This window comes from Dasypus novemcinctus, chromosome 1 (genome assembly GCF_030445035.2).
Source record: "Dasypus novemcinctus isolate mDasNov1 chromosome 1, mDasNov1.1.hap2, whole genome shotgun sequence".
Lineage (NCBI taxonomy): Eukaryota > Metazoa > Chordata > Mammalia > Cingulata > Dasypodidae > Dasypus > Dasypus novemcinctus.
Genome location: NC_080673.1, coordinates 49847135 through 49870388, shown reverse-complemented (window position 1 = coordinate 49870388; position 23254 = coordinate 49847135). Strand labels below are relative to the sequence as shown.

The following is a 23254-nucleotide window of genomic DNA, read 5'->3' as shown; positions in this document are numbered from 1 at the left end:
TTACTATAGTAATGGTAATTATAACTTAAACTTACCTTTAATTTTCACTTTTTTATAACTAAGTTCACCTAGCCCCTAGACTTCAACTTTTGTGATGGCAATTATAAACTGAGTTTGCCTTTGCTTATGGTTACTGCAAGTCTGGCTTCACCCCTTGCCTCTGCTTACAGTTCTGAAGCAAAGAAAAATTGTATCACAGCATTGGAAACGTTTTGGTTATAAGCCATTAATTAAGAAAGCCACAAAAGGGGGAATGAGAGCCCCTAGTCTGGAGAAGTTCGCAAAGAAAACCTTTCACGAAGATCTTTCAAGTGTTACTTTACAGTTGAACTTGTTTTGTAAAAAAAAAAAGGAAAGTTTTAAGTTAACTAAGTAATGTTTCCACATCAAACTATTCATGTCTGCCTATTTGCTCAGTGTATATCTTCATACATCAGGAAAATAATATCAAATTAACAAGTAATTCTTTAAAAAACTCTATTCAAATTGTTAAAAAGTAAATATGCAGTCATGTATGTAAAAAATATTCCTAGAACCCAAATTAGGCTAAGCCCTATGGAGAGGTCATATAGAAATCTGAATATAGAAACTATTGGGAAAGGGAAAAAAAAATTCTTTTTTTTCTGCGCTCTTTGATGTGTCCAGCCCCCAGGGCCTTCTCTTTGCAAGAGCTCTGAGGGAGGGGCCAGGTTTGGCAGATTAAAACTCTGCCTTTTAGGCTGGGGAATGGAGTCAGTTTTTCCTGTAGTTCCCCATTTTAAACCTTTTAACAGCCTTAAATAAGGGTAATTCCTAATCCTATTACCAAATTTCAGTAAGTAAAGGAAAAGTCCTTAAAAGCTATGAAAAGATCCTTACTAAATTATAATTAAAGCAAATTAAATATTTATAATATATTCCAGAGCCTAGAAGTCAGTATGCTTTTAAGATTATTCAGTTTTAGAATTTTATCAAAAACAAGAGGTTTTAGCCCCCATAAAGTAAAGAGGAAAAAAAAAAAACATTCTCTGTATAAACAATAACAGTTCCAACTTATTTAGCTTGGGTGTTATCTCATTAATTTATAACATACCAGGTTAAGAAATTAGCATTATATGTATTAAGTTTTTAATATGATAAAAATTCTAAGTTCATATATAATGAAATTAAGTTGTAGATCTGTCCTTTCCCAGGTGCATAAAGTAAAATCCATCGGTTGCTAATTGTAATCTAAAGTAAATTAACCAGTTTGTGTAGTTGTGTTTAATTATAACAAGTTTGAAGAAGCATCTTCCAAATTGAAACATTTGAATGGCTAGGTCTGAAAAGCCATTATTAATTAAAAACCTAAATTAATATTAATGGCAAAAAGTAACTTCATAGCAATGAAACCTGTCTGAAAGTCACCTCAAAGTGCATATTCAAGTGGTGGTAATGAAGTTACTTTGATTCCATTGGGAATCTTCAGTTTTCATTTTAAAAACAGAAAAAATAGTTTTTCCTCTACTGCTAAAATAAAATAACTGTGTAATTACTGTCTTCATGGTAAAAGTGTACAAGTGAAAAGCAAAGTACTAAAAGTTCATTTAATATGTAACACATTGCATTAAAAGTGTTTAAAAAATAAATGAAAATCACGAGATAAACTTCGGCATTGTCAAACTCTCTTGTGCATTCAAACAGGTGTCCAATACACGGCAGGATACTTCTCCATATGAATTATTAGCTAGGTTGGTCCCTGACCCCTAACACACACAAAAAAATTTTAGGTTAAAAATAACCTAAAATAAAAAATAGTCTACTACATATATATACTGTTTCCCATCAACTTTAGGAAAATGCATCCTTTGCAGGCACCTAAACTTTTCTACTTGTTTGGTTCAGTGTTCTCTTAGTAGAATCATATATTCTCAAAATTCTAATTAAGTTTATTTCTTCCAGAATCAACATCTTGTTAGCCATATGAAAACTTTATCCAGCTTTGCCCAGGATGCCAGATCTGTCTTCCTCCAATCTAGATAGATAGCAAAAGAGTGTCACCCCTTGTCAGGTAGGTCAACTGCCCCTGACCAGCAGGAAGGAGCTACAGAAAAAAGATCCTCTCCCTTCAGCACCCCCTTTAAGATTAAAGGTGTAAACACTCTAAAGAGAAAATAGGGCAAGCCAGTAAGATAGAAAATCAGTAGATGGATCTGGAACCTATCAAGGAATTTCCCCAAGATTCCATGAAGACTTCCTCCAAAAGCCAAAAGCCCAGATGTTCCCAGAGACTTTATCATTAAGCCCTCCTGAAAAAAATAATAATGAGAAAAATGCACAGTTGAGTTGGTGAATAGCTGAAACTCCTCCGATGCTCTCACCATACTTCCCTGCTTCCTCCCCTTAATAGTAACTAAAGTGTATGCTTTAATAAATAATGCAGTAAAAACTCAGACGGCAGCCCACCTCAAAACTCCGAAAAGAGTGATGCCAAAACTTAACAAACTTAAGCAAGGCATCAAAGGGGGGGATATAATATAGCCTGTGCGTGAATTCAAACTTTTCTAATTCTGTATCCAAGTGAGCCTAGTTTCTAGAAAGCCAGTTAAGTGATATAGGCCCTCTAGGCTTTGAAGATTCAGAAAGAATATAGACTGAATGTGTATTGAAAGTTACATCCTGTTGGAATGTGAGCAATATGTTAATTCACGCTTTCCTGGAATGTGAGCAATATGCTAATTCAAGCTTAGCTGGTATTCAAACAATTCCCTGAACCCCCAAAAAACTAACAAAGTCTTTTTGACCCCTAAACCTCTCCTGGTCCCACCATGTGTGTCTCTTGTATAAAAATAACCTAAAATATAAAATAAAAAATATATATATTTTATTGTATAAAAATAACCTAAAGTCACTACTCTGGGCTCAGTTTTTTGGACAGGAGTCTGTTGGGCCTGGCCGGTTGTAATAAATCTTCTCTCTCAGGGATTCTTGAGTCCTAACTTTCAATATGTGATCACTGCTTCCACTACATCATAACCAAAACTGGTTCAAGGTAGCAGTGTAGCTCAGTGGTTGAGCACCTGATTCCTATTATGAGGTCCCAGATTCAATTCCCAGTACCTCCTAAAACAAAAACAAAAACAAGCAAAAGGAAACCAAGTTCAATAAAAATCAGAAAAATATACAATGGGTTATCTCCTTTGTTCACTGTCAAGTTCTTTTCTCCTCCAAATTCTAGAGTTAGTCCTAACATACATCATAATCAAGTTTATTTACACTGCTGTCTTGGTTTCCCCCCAACAATGCTTGGCAGCATTGCTTACTTGTAGAGACCACTTTGAGAACAGGAAGTATGCTTCTTCAGGTTACTTCTATAAACTTCTCCTGCTTAAATTATATGATGATCTTTGCTTCTGCAAAATTTAAAGTACTAAAAGGTATTTTAAAAAAGTGTTACAATCCCATCACTTAGAAGTAACCCTAGGGTTTTCTTTTCAATATTTTTTTCTTTCAGTTCACTTGCCACAGAAAACCACACAAATAGGTAATTATGAAATATGTGTCTATGATACTAGCAACTGGAAATCTGTTACGTAGAAGTACAGGCTCCACCTCCTTATATTGGAAACATACCTGGGTTTACAGTAGTAGCAGAATGCTCTTCAATCTTTGAGGAAGTTGGTGTGCTTTTAGGAACTGTAAAGACAAATTGGGAAAATGACTTAAAATATGCCTCGCAAAAAGGTTCACAGCTTTCATCAATCCTCTAGAAACCAAATGAAAAGAAATTCACCACAGGAATGTTAAGCTCACTTTCCCAGTTTAGAATCAGTATAAGTCACTTTTGAGATACTCTGCCATCCACCCCCTCTCTTGGGACTCATTCTCCAAAGACTTCATAGTGGAATGTCAGTTCTTTCTAGGAACTCCGTATCATCACCAAGCTAAAGAGGCCTATAGGCTTGGCCATCAGTGTACAGCTAATCTCAGGATGACTTTTGAGTTACTGTGAAGTTTAGAGAAGGAGTGGATTTCAGATACCAGCTCATCTGTGCTTTATTTAAAAGGCACTAGGAAAGTGAGGCCATGGGTATTAGTAGATTCCTCCAAATTGAATTAGTCTGCAGCAAAATTCTGGTCATTTGTCATTCCAGCAATGAAGATTTAATGCCTGCCATGTGCCTGGTCATGTGTGGGGTGTGTGAAAGAAGACCCCGATTTTGCTTTGAAGGAGATATTGTTCATGTGGTCCCTGACCCCCAGTTCAGAGCTCTTTTCCACAGCAATTAAATGGATGTGCAGAGAAGTGAACCTGACACATGCCACCAGCTTTCTTTTGGAGAAAAGCTGGAGTGGCTGTGATTTCAGAGAAATCAGAGATTTTGGTGGTCTATCAGAACCACACTGGGGGTTTAGGCCTTGCTAAGAGAGAGGCACCATGGTGAACCCCACAAGCCTCTAGTCGGGGCTACCCACAGGAAGATGGGGTGAACAGGAAAAGAACAGTCTTTAAAAGACTGAATCCTAGCGGCAACTCAGCTCAGTGGCTGATTGGATTTCCTCTCCTAGGACTGTCCACCTGAAGACAGGATATGGCCCTGCTCTAGCTAAAGTTAGATCACTCGCGTCACCCTAATCCTGACTCGGATAGATCCTTTCCATAGCCAAAATTTTGATAATTCTTTTCATCATGAATATACTTGAATTAATTTTGAAATTAAAAAATACTGCCTTAAGAAACGTTGATATGGCAGGAGTGGGGTGGGGTGGGGAGTGGGGTCCACGGGAACCTCATGTTTTTTAACTTAATGTTTTATGTGATCTATTTAACTTTAAAAAAAAAAGACTATAATAAAAAATAAATAAATAAATAAATAATTCAACACTAAAAAAAATACTACCTTAAGCTAGTATTTATCTTGATTCCTAAGGTGTTGCCCCCTCTTAAATTTGGGCCTGAGTTGAATATCTCACCCTCTTCTGGTCCTGAATTGTACACTTGAAACGTGTGATTTTTGTTGCATGCAAATTATGTCTTAGTAAAGCTGCCTAAAAAACATAGAAAAACATAACATAGAAAAAAATATAAACATAGAAAACAACTCATCAGGGATAGAGCTAGGAAGAGAGCTCCCGACTCAGCTTTCTGCCTCATGCTCAGTCCCCTGGACCACACAACCTTTCCAAAGAGAAAAGTAAACTGAGATGTTGGACAAGTAACCAGCAGTTTGGCTCTATGCCTGAGGCCCAGGAGCTGTCGTGATGTGATAGTTAGCCCTGCAGCCGCTGGCATTGGTTTTGGTTCCCTCCTGATTTTCAGATGATAGGAGAAGTCTTATCTTGCAGAAGCAAACCCTGCAAGGATACACCCTGCATATGAAATGCCTTAAATAGTTTCCAAGTTAGAAAACTAAATTTTCAAAGTGCAATAACTTTTGAACTTGTCATGACCCTAAAAGCTGACTGATTATTTGCAGAAATTCTGCACAGCTAATCTGAGGTAAAACTAGGGCAAAAACTCACTTCTGCTGACTTTTGGCTCTATGTCTTTTCCACCAGACCGTATGGTTTTATATAGAATAAAGCTATAAATGAAGTTCTTGCCTGTGCCAAAAGATGTTTGGAGAAGGATATTATCATGGAAGCATGTTTTAAAAAGGGAAATATTTCAATTTTGCTTGTGAACCAATGGATTGAGAAGTTGAATCTGGGTCAAGTTATAATCATGTAGTCAGATGCCTATAACTCTTCTGTTGCCATTTTTCTTTTTTGCAAGTGGCCGATTACAATTCAGAAAAAAAAAACATTTAGAAGATAAAGTATGTTGTGTGGTAGCATTTGGACTTAGTGTTTGGAACATGTCCTGTTAGTTGGTGCAATTCATGGGTTAAATGCAAAATGTAAGGATCTAGTTTCTTCTCACCTACAGAGTGACATTGCTTTGGCAGTTCTCATGCAACCAATTGGACACAAATCTACCTCCCCTAATTTGTAAGAGAACAAGCCCTTCAATCCAGGCTGAATAGCTTTCAAAAACCTGCTCTGTACAGCCTGGCTTATTGTCTTACTCTCTGTCCCAAACTATTACTGAGGCAGGAGGGATACAGAGAAAAATCAGTCTCTACCTCTAACCATTCTACATTAATCAGCCTAAAGAGATGGAAAACATGGAATATATCTGTCTGTTGTCTACATGTGATAAGGCTGGACTGCAAGGAGATCAGAGTTCTTGATCTGACTTTGCTCCCTACTGGTTGGGGGCCTCAGCAAGTCACTAAACTTATTTTTCCCCCTAAACTAATTATTTATTCGGTGTAGAAAAATAGCATCCCAATAAGTAGAAACCCTCAGTTTTAACCAATTATTCTGACAGTGTGTAAAATGGTCCACATCTCCAATTTCTTTTTTGTTGTGGTTGTTGTTTCCTGCCTTTTAATACATTTACCAATCTCTTCCATTTAACGGAAGAGTTGATTCCATTTACATTTTTTTTCTGTCCAGGCACATTCAAATTATTTAATACCTAAAAACAAACTCAGTTGCTTGCTTAGTATTCAGAAAGATACATAAATGAGCATAGTTTGGTTCAATGACATGACCAAGGTCTCTTTTGAAGAAAATAAAGAAAAAATGCTTAATCATATTTGTGTAGTATTTTGAAAGCTAAAGCCCATATTATTTTTTTTTACCTTTAGCACTTATACAGTACATTCTTTGCCTTTCCCACATAAATATTACAATATTATTGGCAACTATAGTCTGTATGTTACATTAGTTGTATTTTCCCTGTTTATCACCATGTTCTTAACACCTTGGAGGAGAACATTCTTGAATCTATATTATTAACCACAATCCTTATCTACCACCAAAGTCATTATTTTATACAGCCCTTAGGTTATCCTATAGCAGCCGTTCAATTAATATTAACCTCCCTAGACTATACACATTTCAAACATAATCCTACTTATTAATAAGCAGTATTTGTTATACTCTTTATAATGTGCTACCATCAACTCTATCCATTACAATATATTTACAATTGACCTTATTAAAATTCTATATACATTTAGTATCATCTCTCCTTTCTTTTTTTTTTAATTTATTTTTTATTATTATCTTTTTTTAAGAAAAGAAACATGGATCACACAAAATGTACATTAAAAAATATAAGAGGTTCCCATATACCCCACACCTCATCCCCCCACTCCTCCTGCATCAACAGCCTCTTTCATCAGTGTGGCACATTCATTGCATTTGATGAACTATTTTGGAGCATTGCTACACAGCATGGATTATAACTTATATTGTAGTTTACACTCTCTCCCAGTTCATTCAGTGGGTTATGGTGGGATATATAGTGTCCTGCATCTGTCTCTGCAATGAGCTGCAGTTTTTCTCATCTCCAGTCTGAGACTGGAGCAATTGTCTTCTAAATTCCTTCACTGGTCTAAAATCATGCACACTTACAAGTCTTCGATACTATTTACATTTCCTACGTTCCAGGCATCTTTTCTGACTATGTTCAAAACAATTCTCTGAGCGCATATTTGTTACATATTAATTATTATTTTGAAATGTGAAAAACCAAAGATCAGAAGCATTAACCAACTTGCTCTAGGTTACTAAGCTGGTAAGGGGTTGAAATGGATTTTTAATTCAATTATATTTGATTGCAGAGCTGGCTGCCATACTCTACCATGAACTTTGCAGAATAGATCGTGGTATTCTGTATACTAAGAGAAGATTATATTCCCACCAAACTGTGATGAACTTTTACATCAAATCAGGACTTACCAAAAAGATATAAAAACAGTAATTCACCTTGTAAATAGCCCCAGTGTGGGAGTGTTGCACATTTAACACGGAGATGCATGGTGACAATTAGTGGGATATCCACATTATGGAAAGCCAGATGTTTCTGGCTAGTAATAATATGTTTACTGGAATATCACTTTTTCCAGCCAATTATCTTCCAATCTTATTATTCCTGCAGACCATCCTCAGAACAGATGGATTTCAATTGCTATAGGTATGCTACAATTATATTAAGATATTGACCTTTCTTAGCTGTAATCTCTACACACATTAAATTTGGGTTTAAGGTAGGTGGGTTTGATGAAAAGAATTCTAATTAAAAATGAAATTTCAAACTTCTCAGACCACTGATATTTCCTGTTCCTGGTTGAGCAACCACAAACAGCACCAACTGAAACTCTAGGTCAGTAGTTTTCACTCTTGACTACATGAGAAGAATCTGCAGCCTCTGAGATTTTAATGTATCGTCAGAAGTAAAAAACACAGTTCTAGACCTGATTGACATATAAATTTTATTTTCCTGGTTTTTGAGATCTACTTTTATATTTTCTAAAGTTCTTCTGTCCTCTTTCTCTAGGGATTGAACAGTTTCAGAAAGCAATTAGGGAAGTGGATTTGGTTCAATGGATAGAGCATCCACCAACCTCATGGGAGGTCAAAGGTTCAAACCCAGGGCCTCCTGACCCATGTGATGGGCTGGCCCATGCACAGTGCTGATGTGTGCAAGGGGTGCCATGCCACGCAGGGGTGTCCCCCATATAGGGGAGCCCTATGCGCAAGGAGTGCACCCAGTAAGGAGAGCTGCCTAGCGTGAAAAGAGTGCAGCCTGCCCAGGAATGGCACCACACACAAGGAGAGCTGACGCAGCAAGATGACGCAACAAAAGGAGATGCAGATTCCTGGTACCACTGCCAAGTTTATAAGCGGACCCAGAAGAACACACAGCAAATGGACACAGACAGCAGACAGCTGGGTGGGGGGAAGGACAGGGAGGGGAGAGAAACAAATAAAAAAATAAAAAATAAAAAAATAAAAAAAATAAATCTTTAAAAAAAAAAGAAAGCAATTGGATATTGTTGATTTGTTTGAAAAGTAAAATTTGACTTTTGCTATTTCAAATATTCATATTTCTCATGAGTTTTTCTTAGACGCTACCTCTCCTTTGCCATTCAATTTCACTGAATGTACTTTCCAAGGGTAGGCTCATCAATGTGTGAAATAGACAAAAGTGGAAGTGTTCTGGAGGAACATTGGGTTTAAGTCTTGGAATCTCATTCCCTGGGTCCACCACCAGACAGGAGCAGCTTCAAGGAATTCTATGGAACTCAACTTCACTAAAACTAGATTTTCATATGATAGATTGTGGTCCATTAATGTGGGTTTGGGAAACCTTTTTCTGTAAATGGACAGAGAGTAAGTATTTTAGGCTTTGTGGGCCAAACTATCTGTTTCAATTATTTCACTCTGCTGCTGCAGCCCTAAAGCACCACAGCAAATTTGTAAACTAAAGTGTAGAAGAACTGGTAGGCTGTATTTTATGATCCTTTATGGACACCAAAATGTGAATTTTAATAATATTCATGTCTAAAATACTGTTCATCTTTGGATCTTTTAAAAGCATTGAAAATGTAGAAATCATTTTTAATTTCTAGTCTGTACAAAACCTATATGTGGACTATATTTGACCAGCAAACTATAGTTCACTGACCCTTGCATTAGTGCAATTAGAATCTCTGAATGTGGAACCCAGTCATCTGTACTTTTTAGAGCTCTTTTCATGATTCCAACTTGGAGTCAAGGTTGTGAATTCCTGCATTAGCTGGCCATGAAATCAGTTCACTGGTTTATGACTGGCATTAAAAAATCAAATTGTATAAAATCAAAGTGCATCACACATAATGACATATTATTTTGTGAAGTTTTTCTCATACACGTGTGTGCAGGCGTGTGTCCATGCGTAATGAGTTGCAGAGTCCATTACTATGTCAGTCTACCTGCTGATGTCTTGAGAGTGATAGACCTGGCTATCCCCTATCTGAATACATGGCCTCTGTAGGGGCTGAGGGAAACAATAGCTCATGATGCTATCCATGAAGCTACCCACAAGCCCTTAGCCAGACGACTCCAGCCCAGAGCATCTGTATCAAGCTTGTCTATGGCTCTTAAAAGCATTTAGATTGTCCATTGTGCTGTGCCATTGAAATGGTGTGGGAGTTCTGAGAGAGAATGCATTTAAAAACAAAAAGGTAGACAATGGGATAATTACAAGCAGGCTGCATAGCTTTCAGAAACACTCAAGGAGATAAGGGCAAATAAAACATACTACATTTATCAAAACACCAGAGGCAAGGACTTATGTAATAAAGAAAGCCTGGAAACAAAATAAGATACAAAATGTCAGTTGTGAATCCATAAATACATATGGATAAATAAAGACCCTTAGGCTGGGAAAAAACAGAAGGGAAAAGCCAATAAATAGATGCAAGTTCACAAATAATACAAAGAGAATAATGCAAAAGTGTCAAAATTAAAATATGGGCAAAGGTATGGATTAGGTAAAAATAAAACAGGAATCACAATATTAATACTAGACAAAGTAGAATTCTAAGCAAATGCCTTAAAAAGAATATAGGTGATGATTTTATTTACATTACAATTAAATGAGAAATTCATGTGAAAAAAGTTTAAAAAAAAGTAAAAGTTAAGAAAGTATCCTACTCAATAGCTTTGGAAAACACAGACACACACATGTACACTTCTAAAATAATCCCAAAGTTAAGACATTAACACAATAATTATTGACTATTTAGAAATTAAGGACAAGGGCACTACTTATCAAAATTTAGTGAGAATGGCCAAAAATGAACACAACTTGAAGTGTTTTAATATTAAAAGAAAAATGGTAATAAATGAAATAAGCAACAGAAGAGCAAAATAAAAATAAAGATTCAATAGATAAGAGGAAAAAGAACTAAATATAAACTATTGGAATTGATAACTACCACAAAATAGATTTTTGAAAAATCAATAGAATGAAAAATCATTGCAAATTTTAATCAGAAAAGGAGATTTAAAACTTAAATATGCAATGTTAGGGAAGAGAAAATAAATGTAAGCTATACAGAGGAAACTTTAAAAGCTAAAACATAAATTATATCATTATGTTCAATCTCTTTTCAACAAATTTGGAAGGTTTAACTAAAAGAAAAATGTCTAGAAAAATATAAATGGTTAAATTGACTTATGGAAACGTTTAAAACCTGAGCAGGTAAATAGCAATTAAGAAAACTTCTTTCAGAAAATGCCCTTTGTGAGGAAATAATTAAACAAATCAAAATGTGGAACATTCTGTAAGATAACTCTTGCAACCTTCAGAAGATCGATATATTGAAAAAAGTTTGGATAATTGATCTAGACTAAAAGAGATATAACAACCAAAATTCTTTGAGTAAATGTGTATCATTTCCTGATTTTAAACAAAGCAGCTACATAAGACACTTGTGGAACAATTGGGGAAATTTGAATATGTACCAGACTGATATTATATTGTGGGATTATTAATATTCTTAGATATTAAGAATGACTAATGATTGTGGTAACTCAGGAGAAGGTCTTTTATACTTATAAGATGCATGCTTATGGGTATGGTGTTAAAGTGTCATTATGGAAGAAAATATATGAATATTCATTTTTGCCTTTTAATATTTCCATATGCTTGAAATTTTTCAAAATTTAATAATATAATTTATCATAATGGTATACAAATTAAGAAAAGACACATACTCAACTATTCATAAAAACAAATTTCTAATATAATTGGAGGAGGTTTATACCACTTTTAAATAGTTTTCATGTTTAAAACAGGCACAGAACAGTGATTCATAAATTATTTGTGAATGAAATAGGCAAGGAAAATCCATTTAGCTTTCTGATAGCCAAGTGATAGCATTTGGACACACACAAGTAAATTGCAGTAAATTTTTACATATAACAAAGAAAGATAAAATGATCCTAAGCACGATATTAAATGCAGCATGATATTAAAAGCAGATGTGGCTTAAGCAATTGTGCTCCTGTCTACCATATAGGAGCTCCAGGGTTCAATATCTGGGGCCTCCTGGTGAAGGCAAGCTGGCCCGCGAGGTGAGCTGCCCCAAGCGGAGAGCTGGCCCACACGGACTACTGGCTTGTGCAGGAGTGCTGGCCCATGTAAGAGTGATGGCGCAGCTAGCTGATGCAACAAAAAGCGACACAGAGGAGAGACAATGAGAGGCGCCACAGACAGGGAGCTGAGGTGGCACAAGAGATGCCACCTGGGACCTGCCTACTCCGGGAGGTCCCAGGATCATTTCTCAGTGCTGCCTAAAGAGAAGACAAGCAGACACAGAAGTTTTTCTGTTCACACAGTGAATGGGCACAGAGAGCAGATAGCAAGTGCAAAATAATGGCGGGGGGGGGGATAAAAAAATGAATAGATCTTAAAAAAAAAGGAATACTATATTCAGGGTGAGAAGGATAGTGCAATACTATAATATCTATTGATATCATTCATTGCTTCAGCATATTGAAGAACAAAATTACAATGATATCAATAGAGGCACAAAATATTAACAGGCATTCCTAAGAAAAGAAAGAAACCCAAAGTTTAGAAAGAATCCCTGTTATACTAGGGATAACAGGTATCTTTCCTTCCATAATTGTTAGGAAAGTTGTTATTAAAATTAATTACATCATGAGGCCAAATGAGTCAATATTCAAACTTTCAGCTGTGACGCTGAAAGGTTTTTCAGAGAATGCAGTATCTTTTCTTGATTAAATATCTCAGTTTGGGACTTTAGACAGAAATATCTTCACAATTTAAGGATGATCTACTGAAAGCAAGAGACATCATAATTAATGGTATGATATTCATATTAGAGACAGACTTGACAATAATGAATATCAGCATTGCCATTTTATAACATTGTTTAGAAAGTTCTAACAAATGAATGTAAGAGAAAAAGTGGCTATAAATATTTATTTAAAGTGAAGAAATGAAATGATCATTTTTATAGGGAATTTGTTTACCTAATTTGGAAACTCCAGAGAAACTATTTTAATAAAGTTACAAAATGAATGTACACAAGGTAATAGATTCATCTATGGTCAACTATACACAGTTCTAAAATATAACAAAAATGTGCTCATTAAAATAATAAAATACATAGAATACCTCTTAAGAAAATATGTAAATGTTATCTGAAGGAAATGTCAAACTCTTCTGAGGGATATAAAAGAAGATACGACTCATTGGAAAGACGGAATATATTCCTGATTTGAAGATTTACCATTACGAAATTTTTTTCTGTGAGTTGCTCTGTTCTATTAGTTCTATTTTTAACCAAAATAACATGGGACTATTTTGGCGTTACAAAACGGCTGACTTTCCCAATGATTCTGAAACTCATCTGGAGAAACAAAGACTACTGCTTCCAGTCAGGGCTGACTAGCTGTGTTGCAGTCCATCCTGCCTGTTTCCAATTTCCAGGTAGAAAACAGCAAACGCAGGGAGGGCTTCAGAGGCTAAGGAAACAGGAGGATGAGGCTGAGCGCTCTCCTCCTACCCCTGTACACCAAACGTTGGATGATGCCAGGGGACCGAGAGAAGGTCAAGGTTTTATGATGTGGAAGGCTTCCCACGGTCTTCAGTCATTTGCTTCTCACAGACAGGCACAGTCCAGAGGCTTTGCAGGAGGTAAAGAGCCCTGAGATCCTAGTGTCCATCACCTTGATGGTACTCTGAGCTGCCTTAGCTACTGAGCACCTTGGCTGACTCAGCTGCACTTAGGAGGGCATTTGAATCATAACAAAAACAGGTTCAATAAAAATCAGAAAAAGGGCACATTATTGACCACAGGTTGTCTCTTGCTCAGCGTCAAATTGTGCCTTTTCCTGCTTCAGATTCTAGAAGTCAGTCCCAACATACATCACAATCAAGTTTATTTGAGTAATAGTAACCTCAAAGAAATGAGGATGCTGCTATTTTGGTTTGCCCCCCAATAGTGCTTGTCAGCATTGCTTACTGGTAGAGATCCCTTAGAAATCAGAGATTGTGCTTGTTTAGTTTACTTGGAAATGTTTAAAAAACTTTTCCTGATTACGTTATATGATTCCTTTCACAGAAAATTTTAATAAGTATTAAAAAGTAAGAAAGAAATATTACTCACAATCACATCACTCAGAGGTAACTCTTTTCAGTATTTGTTGTTTCAGTTACCCTGTCACAGAAATCTATGTGAATAGGTACTTTTAAGTATGTGTCTATGATACTACCAACTGAAAATCTATTATGTGGAAATACAGGCTTCACATCCTTATATTGGAAACTGGGTTTACAGTAGTAGCAGAATGTTTATCTTACTTTAAGGAAGATGGTATACTTGCCCTCGCTGTAAAGACAAGTTGGGAAAATGACTTAAAATATGCCCCCCAAAAAGGTTCACAGTTTTCATTAATCCTCTAGAAACCAAAATAAACAGAAATTCACCACAGGAATGTTAAGCTCACTTTCCCAGTTTAGAATCAGTATTAAGTCACTTTTGAGATACTCTGCCATCCACCCCCTCTCTTGGGACTCATTCTCCAAAGACTTCATAGTGGAATGTCAGTTCTTTCTGGAAACTCCATTTCTTCACCAAGCTAAAGAGGCCTACAGACTTGGGTACCAGTATACAGCTCATCTCACGACGATGTTCGAGATTCGGTGAAGTTTAGAGAAGGAGTGGATTTCAGATACCAGCTCATCTGTGCTTTATTTAAAAGGCACCAGGAAAGTGAGACCGCAGACATTAGTAGATTCCTCCGAATTGAATTAGTCTGCAGCAAAATTCTGGTCATTTGTCATTCCAGCAACGAAGATTTAATGCCTGCCATGTGCCTGGTCATGTGTGGGGTGTGTGAAAGAAGACCCCGGTTTTGCTTTGAAGGAGATAATGTTCATGTGGTCCCTGACCCCCAGTTCAGAGCTCTTTTCTACAACAATTAAATGGAAGTTCGAGAGAGGATGTGCAGAGAAGTGAGCCTGACACACGCCACGAGCTTTCCTCTGAGACACCAAGGAGATTTTGGTGGTCTCATGTGCTATTGGAACCACACCTGGGGTTCTGGGCCCGCTAAGAAAGAGGCGAACCCCACACATCTCTAATTAGGGCCTGTGGAAGGCGACCTACTGGAAGACAGGTTGAACAGAGACAGACCAGTCCCTAAAAGACTGAATCCTAGTGGCAACTCAGCTCAGTCGCTGATTGGATTTCCTCTCCTAGGACTGTCCACCAAAAGAGAGGATATGACCCTAGCTGGGGTCAGCTCACTTGCTTCACCCTCATCCTGACTCGGATAGATCCTGTCCATAGTTAAAATTTTGATCATTTTTTCATCATGTATTTCTTGAATTTTGAGTTTAAAAAATTCTGCCTTAAGGTAGTATTTATCTTGACTACTAAGGTTTTGCACCCTCTTAAATTTTTGGCTTGAGTTGCCTCACCCCCTTCTGGCCCTGAATAGTACTCTTGAAATATGTGATTTTTTATTGCATGCAAATTCTATCTTAGTAAAGCTGCCTAAAAAATAAATATAGAAAAATAATTTATCCTTGCTGTTAATCAAGGAAGCATAAATACACCCATATCTTTCACCTATCATATTGGCAAAGATAAAAACACTTCTAGCACACCATCTGGCAAGATGATTTGGATGCTTAGACTCTTAAAATACACCGATGGATCTACAAATTGGTATTACTTTTCTGGAAGCAATTAAATCAGTATTTATCAAAATCTTTAAAATGTGCATACTTTGACACAACACAATTCCATTTGTAGAAATTAATGTTATGGATACAAAGATGAATCTATAAGGGTGTCCATCATAGCATTGTTTAAAAGTCTGCAAAGTGGCAACAATAAATATTTTAAAATATGTCATTGGCTTTGTTGGACTGTGAACTGCTGGCACCCTGCTTGCTGTGCCAAGCTGCTGGTCAAAAAAGGGAGACACTAAAGAGATGTCAACATACTCCAGTACAGGTGTCCAGGTTGCCATTAAACGCATGACTCATGCAGACACTGATGGAAAACTTTTCCTCACATAGAGAAGAGACAGAGCAAGACCAGCTTCACTATGGGTGTTGGTCCCTCATGGCCATTGGGTCCCAACCCACTGGCCGACGCCAGGAGCTCACCCCTCGTGTGCCATAGTGGAAGGATCACTGATCTTTCCCTGCCAGGAACAGGTATACTACAAGGGTGGCATTGAGGGGATGATGTGCCAAGTGCCACAAACATGCCCACTTTAGCTTGACCATCTCCAGTGAATGTTTATTTGAGCTCGGGACAAGAGGGGAAGGAACATGGCAGCACATCACCCTCTGCTGGGGGTGCATTTATCTCTCCAAGTTGACACAGCTGGCCTGGAGCACAGGATATATCTGTGGGTCCCAGGGAAAGGTGGAGGCTGCGCTCAGACCACCCCTACAACAAGTGAAGTAGAACATGGTATACCCATCAGGTATAATTCTATACAGCCATCAAAATGTTGTTTTACAAGTGTATTTTCCACTATGGCAAAACAGTCTTTGAATGAATAAAATGCAGCTTTGAGAATATTACACAAATAATATCTTATTTTTAAGTATACATTTTTAAATGTGCATAGAAAAAATCTGGAAGATTTGCACTGGAATTTGGCCACAGGGCTTATCTGTGGAGGGCAGGGTAGGAGATGATTGTTATCCTCTCTTGAGGAAGGAAGTAAAGCATGTTGACTAAAGATGAAGGCTCTACAGTTGTACCACTGATCAAAGGCAAGTTTCTTAAACTTATTGACCTCTGTTTTTTCATCTGTGCAAAGGGGATGATACTACCCCCTAGAGGTATTGTTAGGTTAAAATGAAATGATCCTTGTAAAAGACTTAGCAGGGTGCCTGGTACATAGCAGGTATTCAGTAAGAACTATTAATACTCATAATTTTTCATTGTTCTAGAATGAACATGTAGTATAGGTATTTATATTTGTATCATAACTCTATTAAAACAAAAACAATAGTATAAGTTAAACATTTTCCTATCATGATACATGGTTTTCACAAGGCAGGGAGCTCGTTTCCTTTATCACTAGATGCTGTTTCCTGCTCAGATCCTGCTCATGTAGGATCAGGTCCTACATGATGCGTGGATACAGGTAGAAGGCTCCTGATCTATAATTGCTATCTGTGTGGAAACTGTTGAGGAGTATTTACAAGTTGAAGCCACATAGGTTGATAGTATGAAGGCCCACCGTTAATCATGAGCAGGTCTCACTTTCAAATTGAAATGGAGGAAATTTGAAATTGAAATGGAGGAAACACAAGCTGAAACAGGAAAACTTTACCTTGACTTCCTCCTCTGTTTACAACCAGGGATCTGAACTTTGCTCCCCCAAGTCAAATGGGCTGGGTTTTCTTGTTCTATTTACTTAATTGCTTTAGATTCAAGAATACCTCTGTAGGGCTATGCATCCCTTGAAGAGAAACCAGCGCTTTTCCTTTGGACCTTCAAAGGAAACTGTGGAATTTGAGTTTGGTCTGAAATATCAAGAGAGAAAAGGCTGTGGAGGAGGTGAGGATGGCTGCTCTCCTCCTAGCCCTGTGCACCTGGGGTTGGCTTGAATCAGGAGACTGAGAGGAGAATGTGCGGTGTTTTATGATTTGGGAGGCCCCACGCTCTTCAGGTCGTTTGCTTCTGAGAGAGGCACAGACCAGAGGCTTTCCCGGCAATAAGTGCCCTGAGTTCCTACTGGCTGTCATGTTCATGGTACTCTGAGCTACTGTAGCCACTTACTAACTTGGCTACCTTAGCTGCTCTTAGCATGGCATTTGTATCATAACAAAAACAAATTCAATAAAAATCAGAAAATAGGAAAATTACTTACAACGGGTTATTTCTTGTGTTCACTGTCAATTCCTGTCCTTTTCTGCTCCAGATTCTCAAAGTCAGTCCCAACATACTGCATAATCAAGTTTATTTGAGTAATTGTAACCACAAAGAAATGTGGGCTGCTATCATGTTTGCCCTCCATTAATGCTTGTCAGCACAGTTTACTAGTAGAGACCTCTTTAAAGCAAAGAGTATATTTGTTCAGTTTACTTGCAAAACTTTAAAAACTTTTTCTGCTTACATTATATGATTCTCTTTGCAGAAAATTTAAAAAGTAGAAAAAGTAGAAAAGAAATGTTACTCACAATCCCATCACTTAGAGGTAACCCTGGGATGTTTCTTTTCAGTATTTTTTATTATAGTTCACTTATCACAGAAAGCCACACTGATAGGTAGTTATTAAATGTGTGTTTATGATACAAATACTGAAAATCTATTATGTAAAAATATAGGTTCCACCTACTTTTATTGGAAACATACCTGTTCCTTCAGAAGTAGCACGCTTTTCATTAGTTTGGTTAGATGATGCAGTTGGACTCACTGTAAAGACAAGTTGGGAAAATTTTTAAAAATACGTCTCCCAAAAATGTTCACAGAGTTTTCAATAATCCTCTAGAAACCAAAGTAAAAGAAATTCAGGGAGCAGTTGTGGCTTAAGCAGTTGAACACCTTTCTCCCACACGGGAGGTCCCAGGTTCAGTTCCCAGTGCCTCCTAAAGAAGACAAACAAACAATGAACAACAGACAATGAGCAGACATCGAGCAAAAACAACAAGCAGAGAACAAGCAGACAATGAGTAGACAAAGAGCAAAGAGTGAGCAAAAAAAATGTGCAGACAACAAGAAAAAACAATGAGCAGGGAGAAAATGTGGCTCAAAGCAGTTGAGTACCTGCCTCCCACATGGGAGGTCCTGGGTTCAGTTCCCAGTGCCTTCTAAAGAAAAAATAAACAATGAGCAGACAATGAGTGCAAACAATGAGCAAAAAACAACAAGCAAAAAATAAGGAGCAAAAAGACTAGGGAGCCATTTCAGGGCAGGGGAAGAAATTCAGCACAGGAATGTTAAGTTCAGTTTCACAATTTAGAATCAGTATAAGTCACTTCTGAGATACTCTCCCATCTCTTCCCTCTCTCTCAACTCATTCTCCAAAGGACTTCATACTGGAATGTCCAGTTCTTTCTAAAAACTCTATTTCATCACAAAGCTAAAGAAACTCATAGGGTTGGGAACCAGAGTACAGACCATCTCAGGATGGCTTTTGAGGAGTCACTAAAGTTTACAGAAGGAAGGGATTTTAGACAGCATCTCATCTGAGCTTTATTTGAAAGGAACTAAGAAAGTGAGGTCATGGACATCAGTTGATTCCCCAGAGTTAAATCAGTCTGCAGCAAAATTCTGGTCATTTGCCATTCTGACAACGACGATTTAATGCCTGCCATGTGCTTGGTAAAGTGTCGAGTATGTGAATGAAGATTCAGGTTTTGCTTTTAAGGAGTTATCGGTTATGTGGTGCCTGACACCCAGTTCAGAGCTCTTTTCCACAACAATTAAATGGACTATTTGAGAGTTTTTCTTCTTGGGTCACTAAAACTAAATAAATATAAAAAATGGTAATGTCTTTTTTGCATTATTAGTCATTCTACATATGTGCTTTTCATACTGCTGTACCTGCAGCAGTATGTGGTAGGACGCACTGGGTGATCATTTTCCATCTACAAGGAGCATTGATTTTGCCTAAGTAAATGAAAACCAATATTCCTTCCCTCCTTCCTTCCCTTACACCCCCTGTCCCTACCTCCCTCTTTCTTCCTCCTTGCCTCTACTTCCTTCCCTGCTTATTCAACCAATATTCCACTATGTGTCAAGCACTGTGCTAGATTCTGGAGATATACTGATGGATAAAACAAGTAAGTTAATACCTTTCCCTGGAATTCCCCATTAAATAAGTGTATCATGACCTAGCAAATCCCAGGAAACTTTTAGAGGATCCTGATGTATGATATAACTTCCTAATTGAAGAGGTATAATGTATTTTTTAATTGGTTTTTAGCATCAGAACTTGATTTTCACATAAAAGTTTACCTGGAAAACCAATATAGAGTAGATATCAGGGCATTCTCTAGCTTATTATGCATATGTTCAGGGTCCAGAGTCCAAAGTGCCCCATTACTTCCCATTAATCCCTGGAGAAACTACAGAAATCCTCTATCTCTGCAGACCATACTTTGAAAAATACTGCATTTCATAGAAAGAACACTAGACCATGGACTCCAAATTGCAAGCTTGATACAGGTTTTTGTGTGACAATACCAACAGATTTTCAATCTACAGGTCACAACTTCCTGATAAATGGAATAAATTGATTTTCTAGATCATCTCTAATGTTTCTTGTAGCTCTTAAATGCTATCATTGTATGTTTTTCAATATATGTGGCTTCTCCTTTTTTGTAAACTACATTGTCATTCACCCACTTAGGGACAACTTGGATTTCTCCCTTTCCTTTACTCCCCATATCCAATACATCAGTAAGTCTTCACACTTCTACCTCTAAAATAGATCTTAAATTTCTTCACATTTATTCATCTCCACTGTCACCATGATTTTATTGACCTCAACTACTATGATGGTGGGTATCCAAGTTTCCTCTATTGACTGCCCATAATCTATTCTCCACAAAGCAGCCTGTGTGCTGTTTCTAAGCACACAAATCAAATAATGTCATGCCCTCGCTTTAATCCTCAGATGGCTTCCTCTTGTACTGCTATTTTAACTTCAACTCCTTATCAGGCCCTCAGACAGTTAGGTCTCCATCTTTACCTTGAATGGCTATCCCCTTCCCTGTGCTGCAGCAATATGGGCCTTGGGCTCGTCCTTGAACACACTAAGCTGTTTTCTGACCCAGGACACCTGCCTTTGCCATCCCCTAGTCTGCAGTCCTCTTTCCCTAGATTTTGCAAGGTGAGGAAGGTTGTTGTTTTTCACTCACTCAGTTTACTTAAAGAAAACGTTCCCACTATCCTTCTCTAAAGCAGACTTCTACATTCATGCCTATCACCTTAACTGGTTTGGGTCTCTTTGTATTATTTCCTATTTTCTTTTCTTATTTTAATAATTTACTTGCTCTATTTATTGTCTATGGTCCTTCCCATCATCTACCCTCACCCAGCAGAATATACCTTCTACCAGAACAGAGAGCTCATTTGTCTTACTTCAGTGTCCTTGGTGCCTGGTTCAGGAAAAAAATGAAGGAATGAATTCAGGGATTGGGAATTAAATAATTTCCTTAACAATTTACTCTCCATTTGGAGGATGAAATCCAATAAATTTAGAATTGGAAATATTGGCTTCATTCTTAAGGTTACCGGAGAGCATAAAACCATCTTTTTTGTTTCTTGCCAAATATGTTTAGCTTTTCTTACCTACTAGTAAGTAGGTCATGAGTTAAGGAAGAGTGGTCACATCGGAGAGCCTTAGAAGACACTAGGATGATCACGGCCTTGGTCTTGAAGCTGCTATGGCCTTCAGAGTCTTCAAGGACCTCCTCTGGAAGTGCTAGTTAAGGTCCACTATCTGCTTGAGTAGTTGTTGTCGTGAAGAGTTTATTTCTTTTCCCAGAACTTTCATCAAATGTTGGCAGTCTAAGTCATATAATGTTCTTCCAAACATTGCGTCCCCACACCAAAAAAAGTATGCGATATTTTTACTTTTGACTGAGTAGTCCCGAATTTATCTTCAGAACAACAAAGAATACTTCCTTTGTTTGCTCTACAAATTTTAAATCTACAAATTTAAATATTATACCACACCTTTGTTATCTTTTAAAAAATTAGAGCAGCTTTGTTGGTCTTCTGTTTTCCTCTAATTTTCCTATTTTCTCTGACTTCTCAAACACTTTCACTCACATACCCATTTGTTCCTATCTATAGTAAAGTTTAATATTTTACTATGTGCCAGGCACTGGAATAAGTGCCTTCCATTATTTACCTTACTTATTCCTTATGCGATTACTATGAGGCAGGTACCAACATTATCCCATTTTACAGATAAGGACATTGAGGCAAAGAGAGGGTAAGAAACTTGCCTTAAGTTTACCCAGACTTTTTAAAAGCATTCGAATCAGAATTTGAACCCAGTTCTCTCTGTGCCACATGCTTAGGTTCTTAACTGTTAACACTGCTTTATCTCCTGATCTACCTTAGAAGATGCTGGGTCTCTTCCTTTCTCTCAAGAGTGCTCAAAAAATAGATCCTTGATCAAGGAGTGGATGACGTGACAGAAGTGCCTTTAGAATCATCTTCTCTTTTGTTCGAAGACCTTTAAACTTGGATTAGAGCAATGCCCGAGGGGTAAAAACATTTCAAGTAACTGTCTGCTCCTTATCTGGGTGCCAAACACCAGTATTTCTAACCCATAAACATTGCATTTTAGAGGAGGTTGACTTTAACAGTCTCAGGAAGAAATGGAAGTTTTTGTTAATACAGTTTAGTAATACAGCTACATTTTTTCTCTATTTAGTCAATGAGGGTTTTTTTTTGTTTTGTTTTTTTTGGTCCCTCATAACCTACAGAGAAGGTTTCAGAGTCTATGTTTGTGGCTTCTACCATTTTGTCAGAATTTGAAATTATATTGTTTAAAAAGTGGTAGCCAGGTATCTATAATCACCTTCATAAATTAGTCTTTAATTTGGAAGCTAATCTTGTTATAATTCAAACAAATCAAAGACTTCATTTACACAAGGGATTTCTCATAATATTTGATAAAATTCTTTTAATTCCAGATGGGATCAAATTGAAGTATGCTTCCCTTACTGGAAAACTGTGGTCCAGTCACCGTTACTGAGCTCCCATGTATCAATTCCCCCCAACTTGCCAGTTGAGTTCCAGTAAAATCCATCCACCAGCCTGCATTTATTTATTCATTTAAGTATGTTAGAACTAAAATGAAGCATTTGGTGTTTTAATCTATAAGCTCACACCCAATATAACAGACAGAAGTTTGAAAATTTCACTTACCTGTCAATAAAAGTATAATTAATAGTTTTCCATGCATTCTGAGGTCACGAGCTGGTTTGCAAAAGTCAGTGCAAGAAAACCACCCAGCACGCCGTCAAGAGCAGTGGCAGGCGCTGGCGCAGCCTGGACACGCTTATCTCGCAGGCCCACCTTTCTGAAGCCGTCATCAGCTGATAGGAGGAGCATTCGAAATTCTGCAAAGTTGTTAAACACCCGTCAGTAAAAATACATGGGTATCTGTTTAGCTGGGACGATGAAAGTGTTCAGTGAAGTCTTCTCTTCAAGGAACTAGCTGTTATGTGTTAAATTTTCTTTGCACAAATTGAGTGGGCATTGCAAGGTAGGAGCATTCAGGATGCTCCCAACTGGACAAGCAAGAATGGGACTGTAGAAGCCTGAGGTCAGGGCCTACGCCAGGCCGCGACACTGGAGGAGAGTGGCTTCTAGTGCGTGAGATGAGTGTATTGGAGAAATTTAATGACCACTTTGGTGCTTTTAGGTTTGAAAAAACTCTT

The 23254-nt window shown here is 37.4% G+C and overlaps 1 protein-coding gene across 1 annotated transcript in view; it reads right to left on the bottom strand.

Moving 5' to 3' along the window:
• Positions 1-22908, bottom strand: part of GYPA (glycophorin A (MNS blood group)) — a 52860-nt gene extending 29952 nt beyond the window's left edge. Inside the window, exons 1-3 of the mRNA XM_004456522.4 lie at positions 22740-22908; positions 18204-18263; positions 3592-3654 (exon numbers count right to left, since the gene is read on the bottom strand). Coding sequence (XP_004456579.2) covers positions 3592-3654; positions 18204-18263; positions 22740-22776 — 160 coding nt within the window. The 5' untranslated portion in view covers positions 22777-22908. The remainder of the gene's footprint in view (positions 1-3591; positions 3655-18203; positions 18264-22739) is intronic.
• Between the last annotated feature and the right edge of the window lie 346 nt (positions 22909-23254).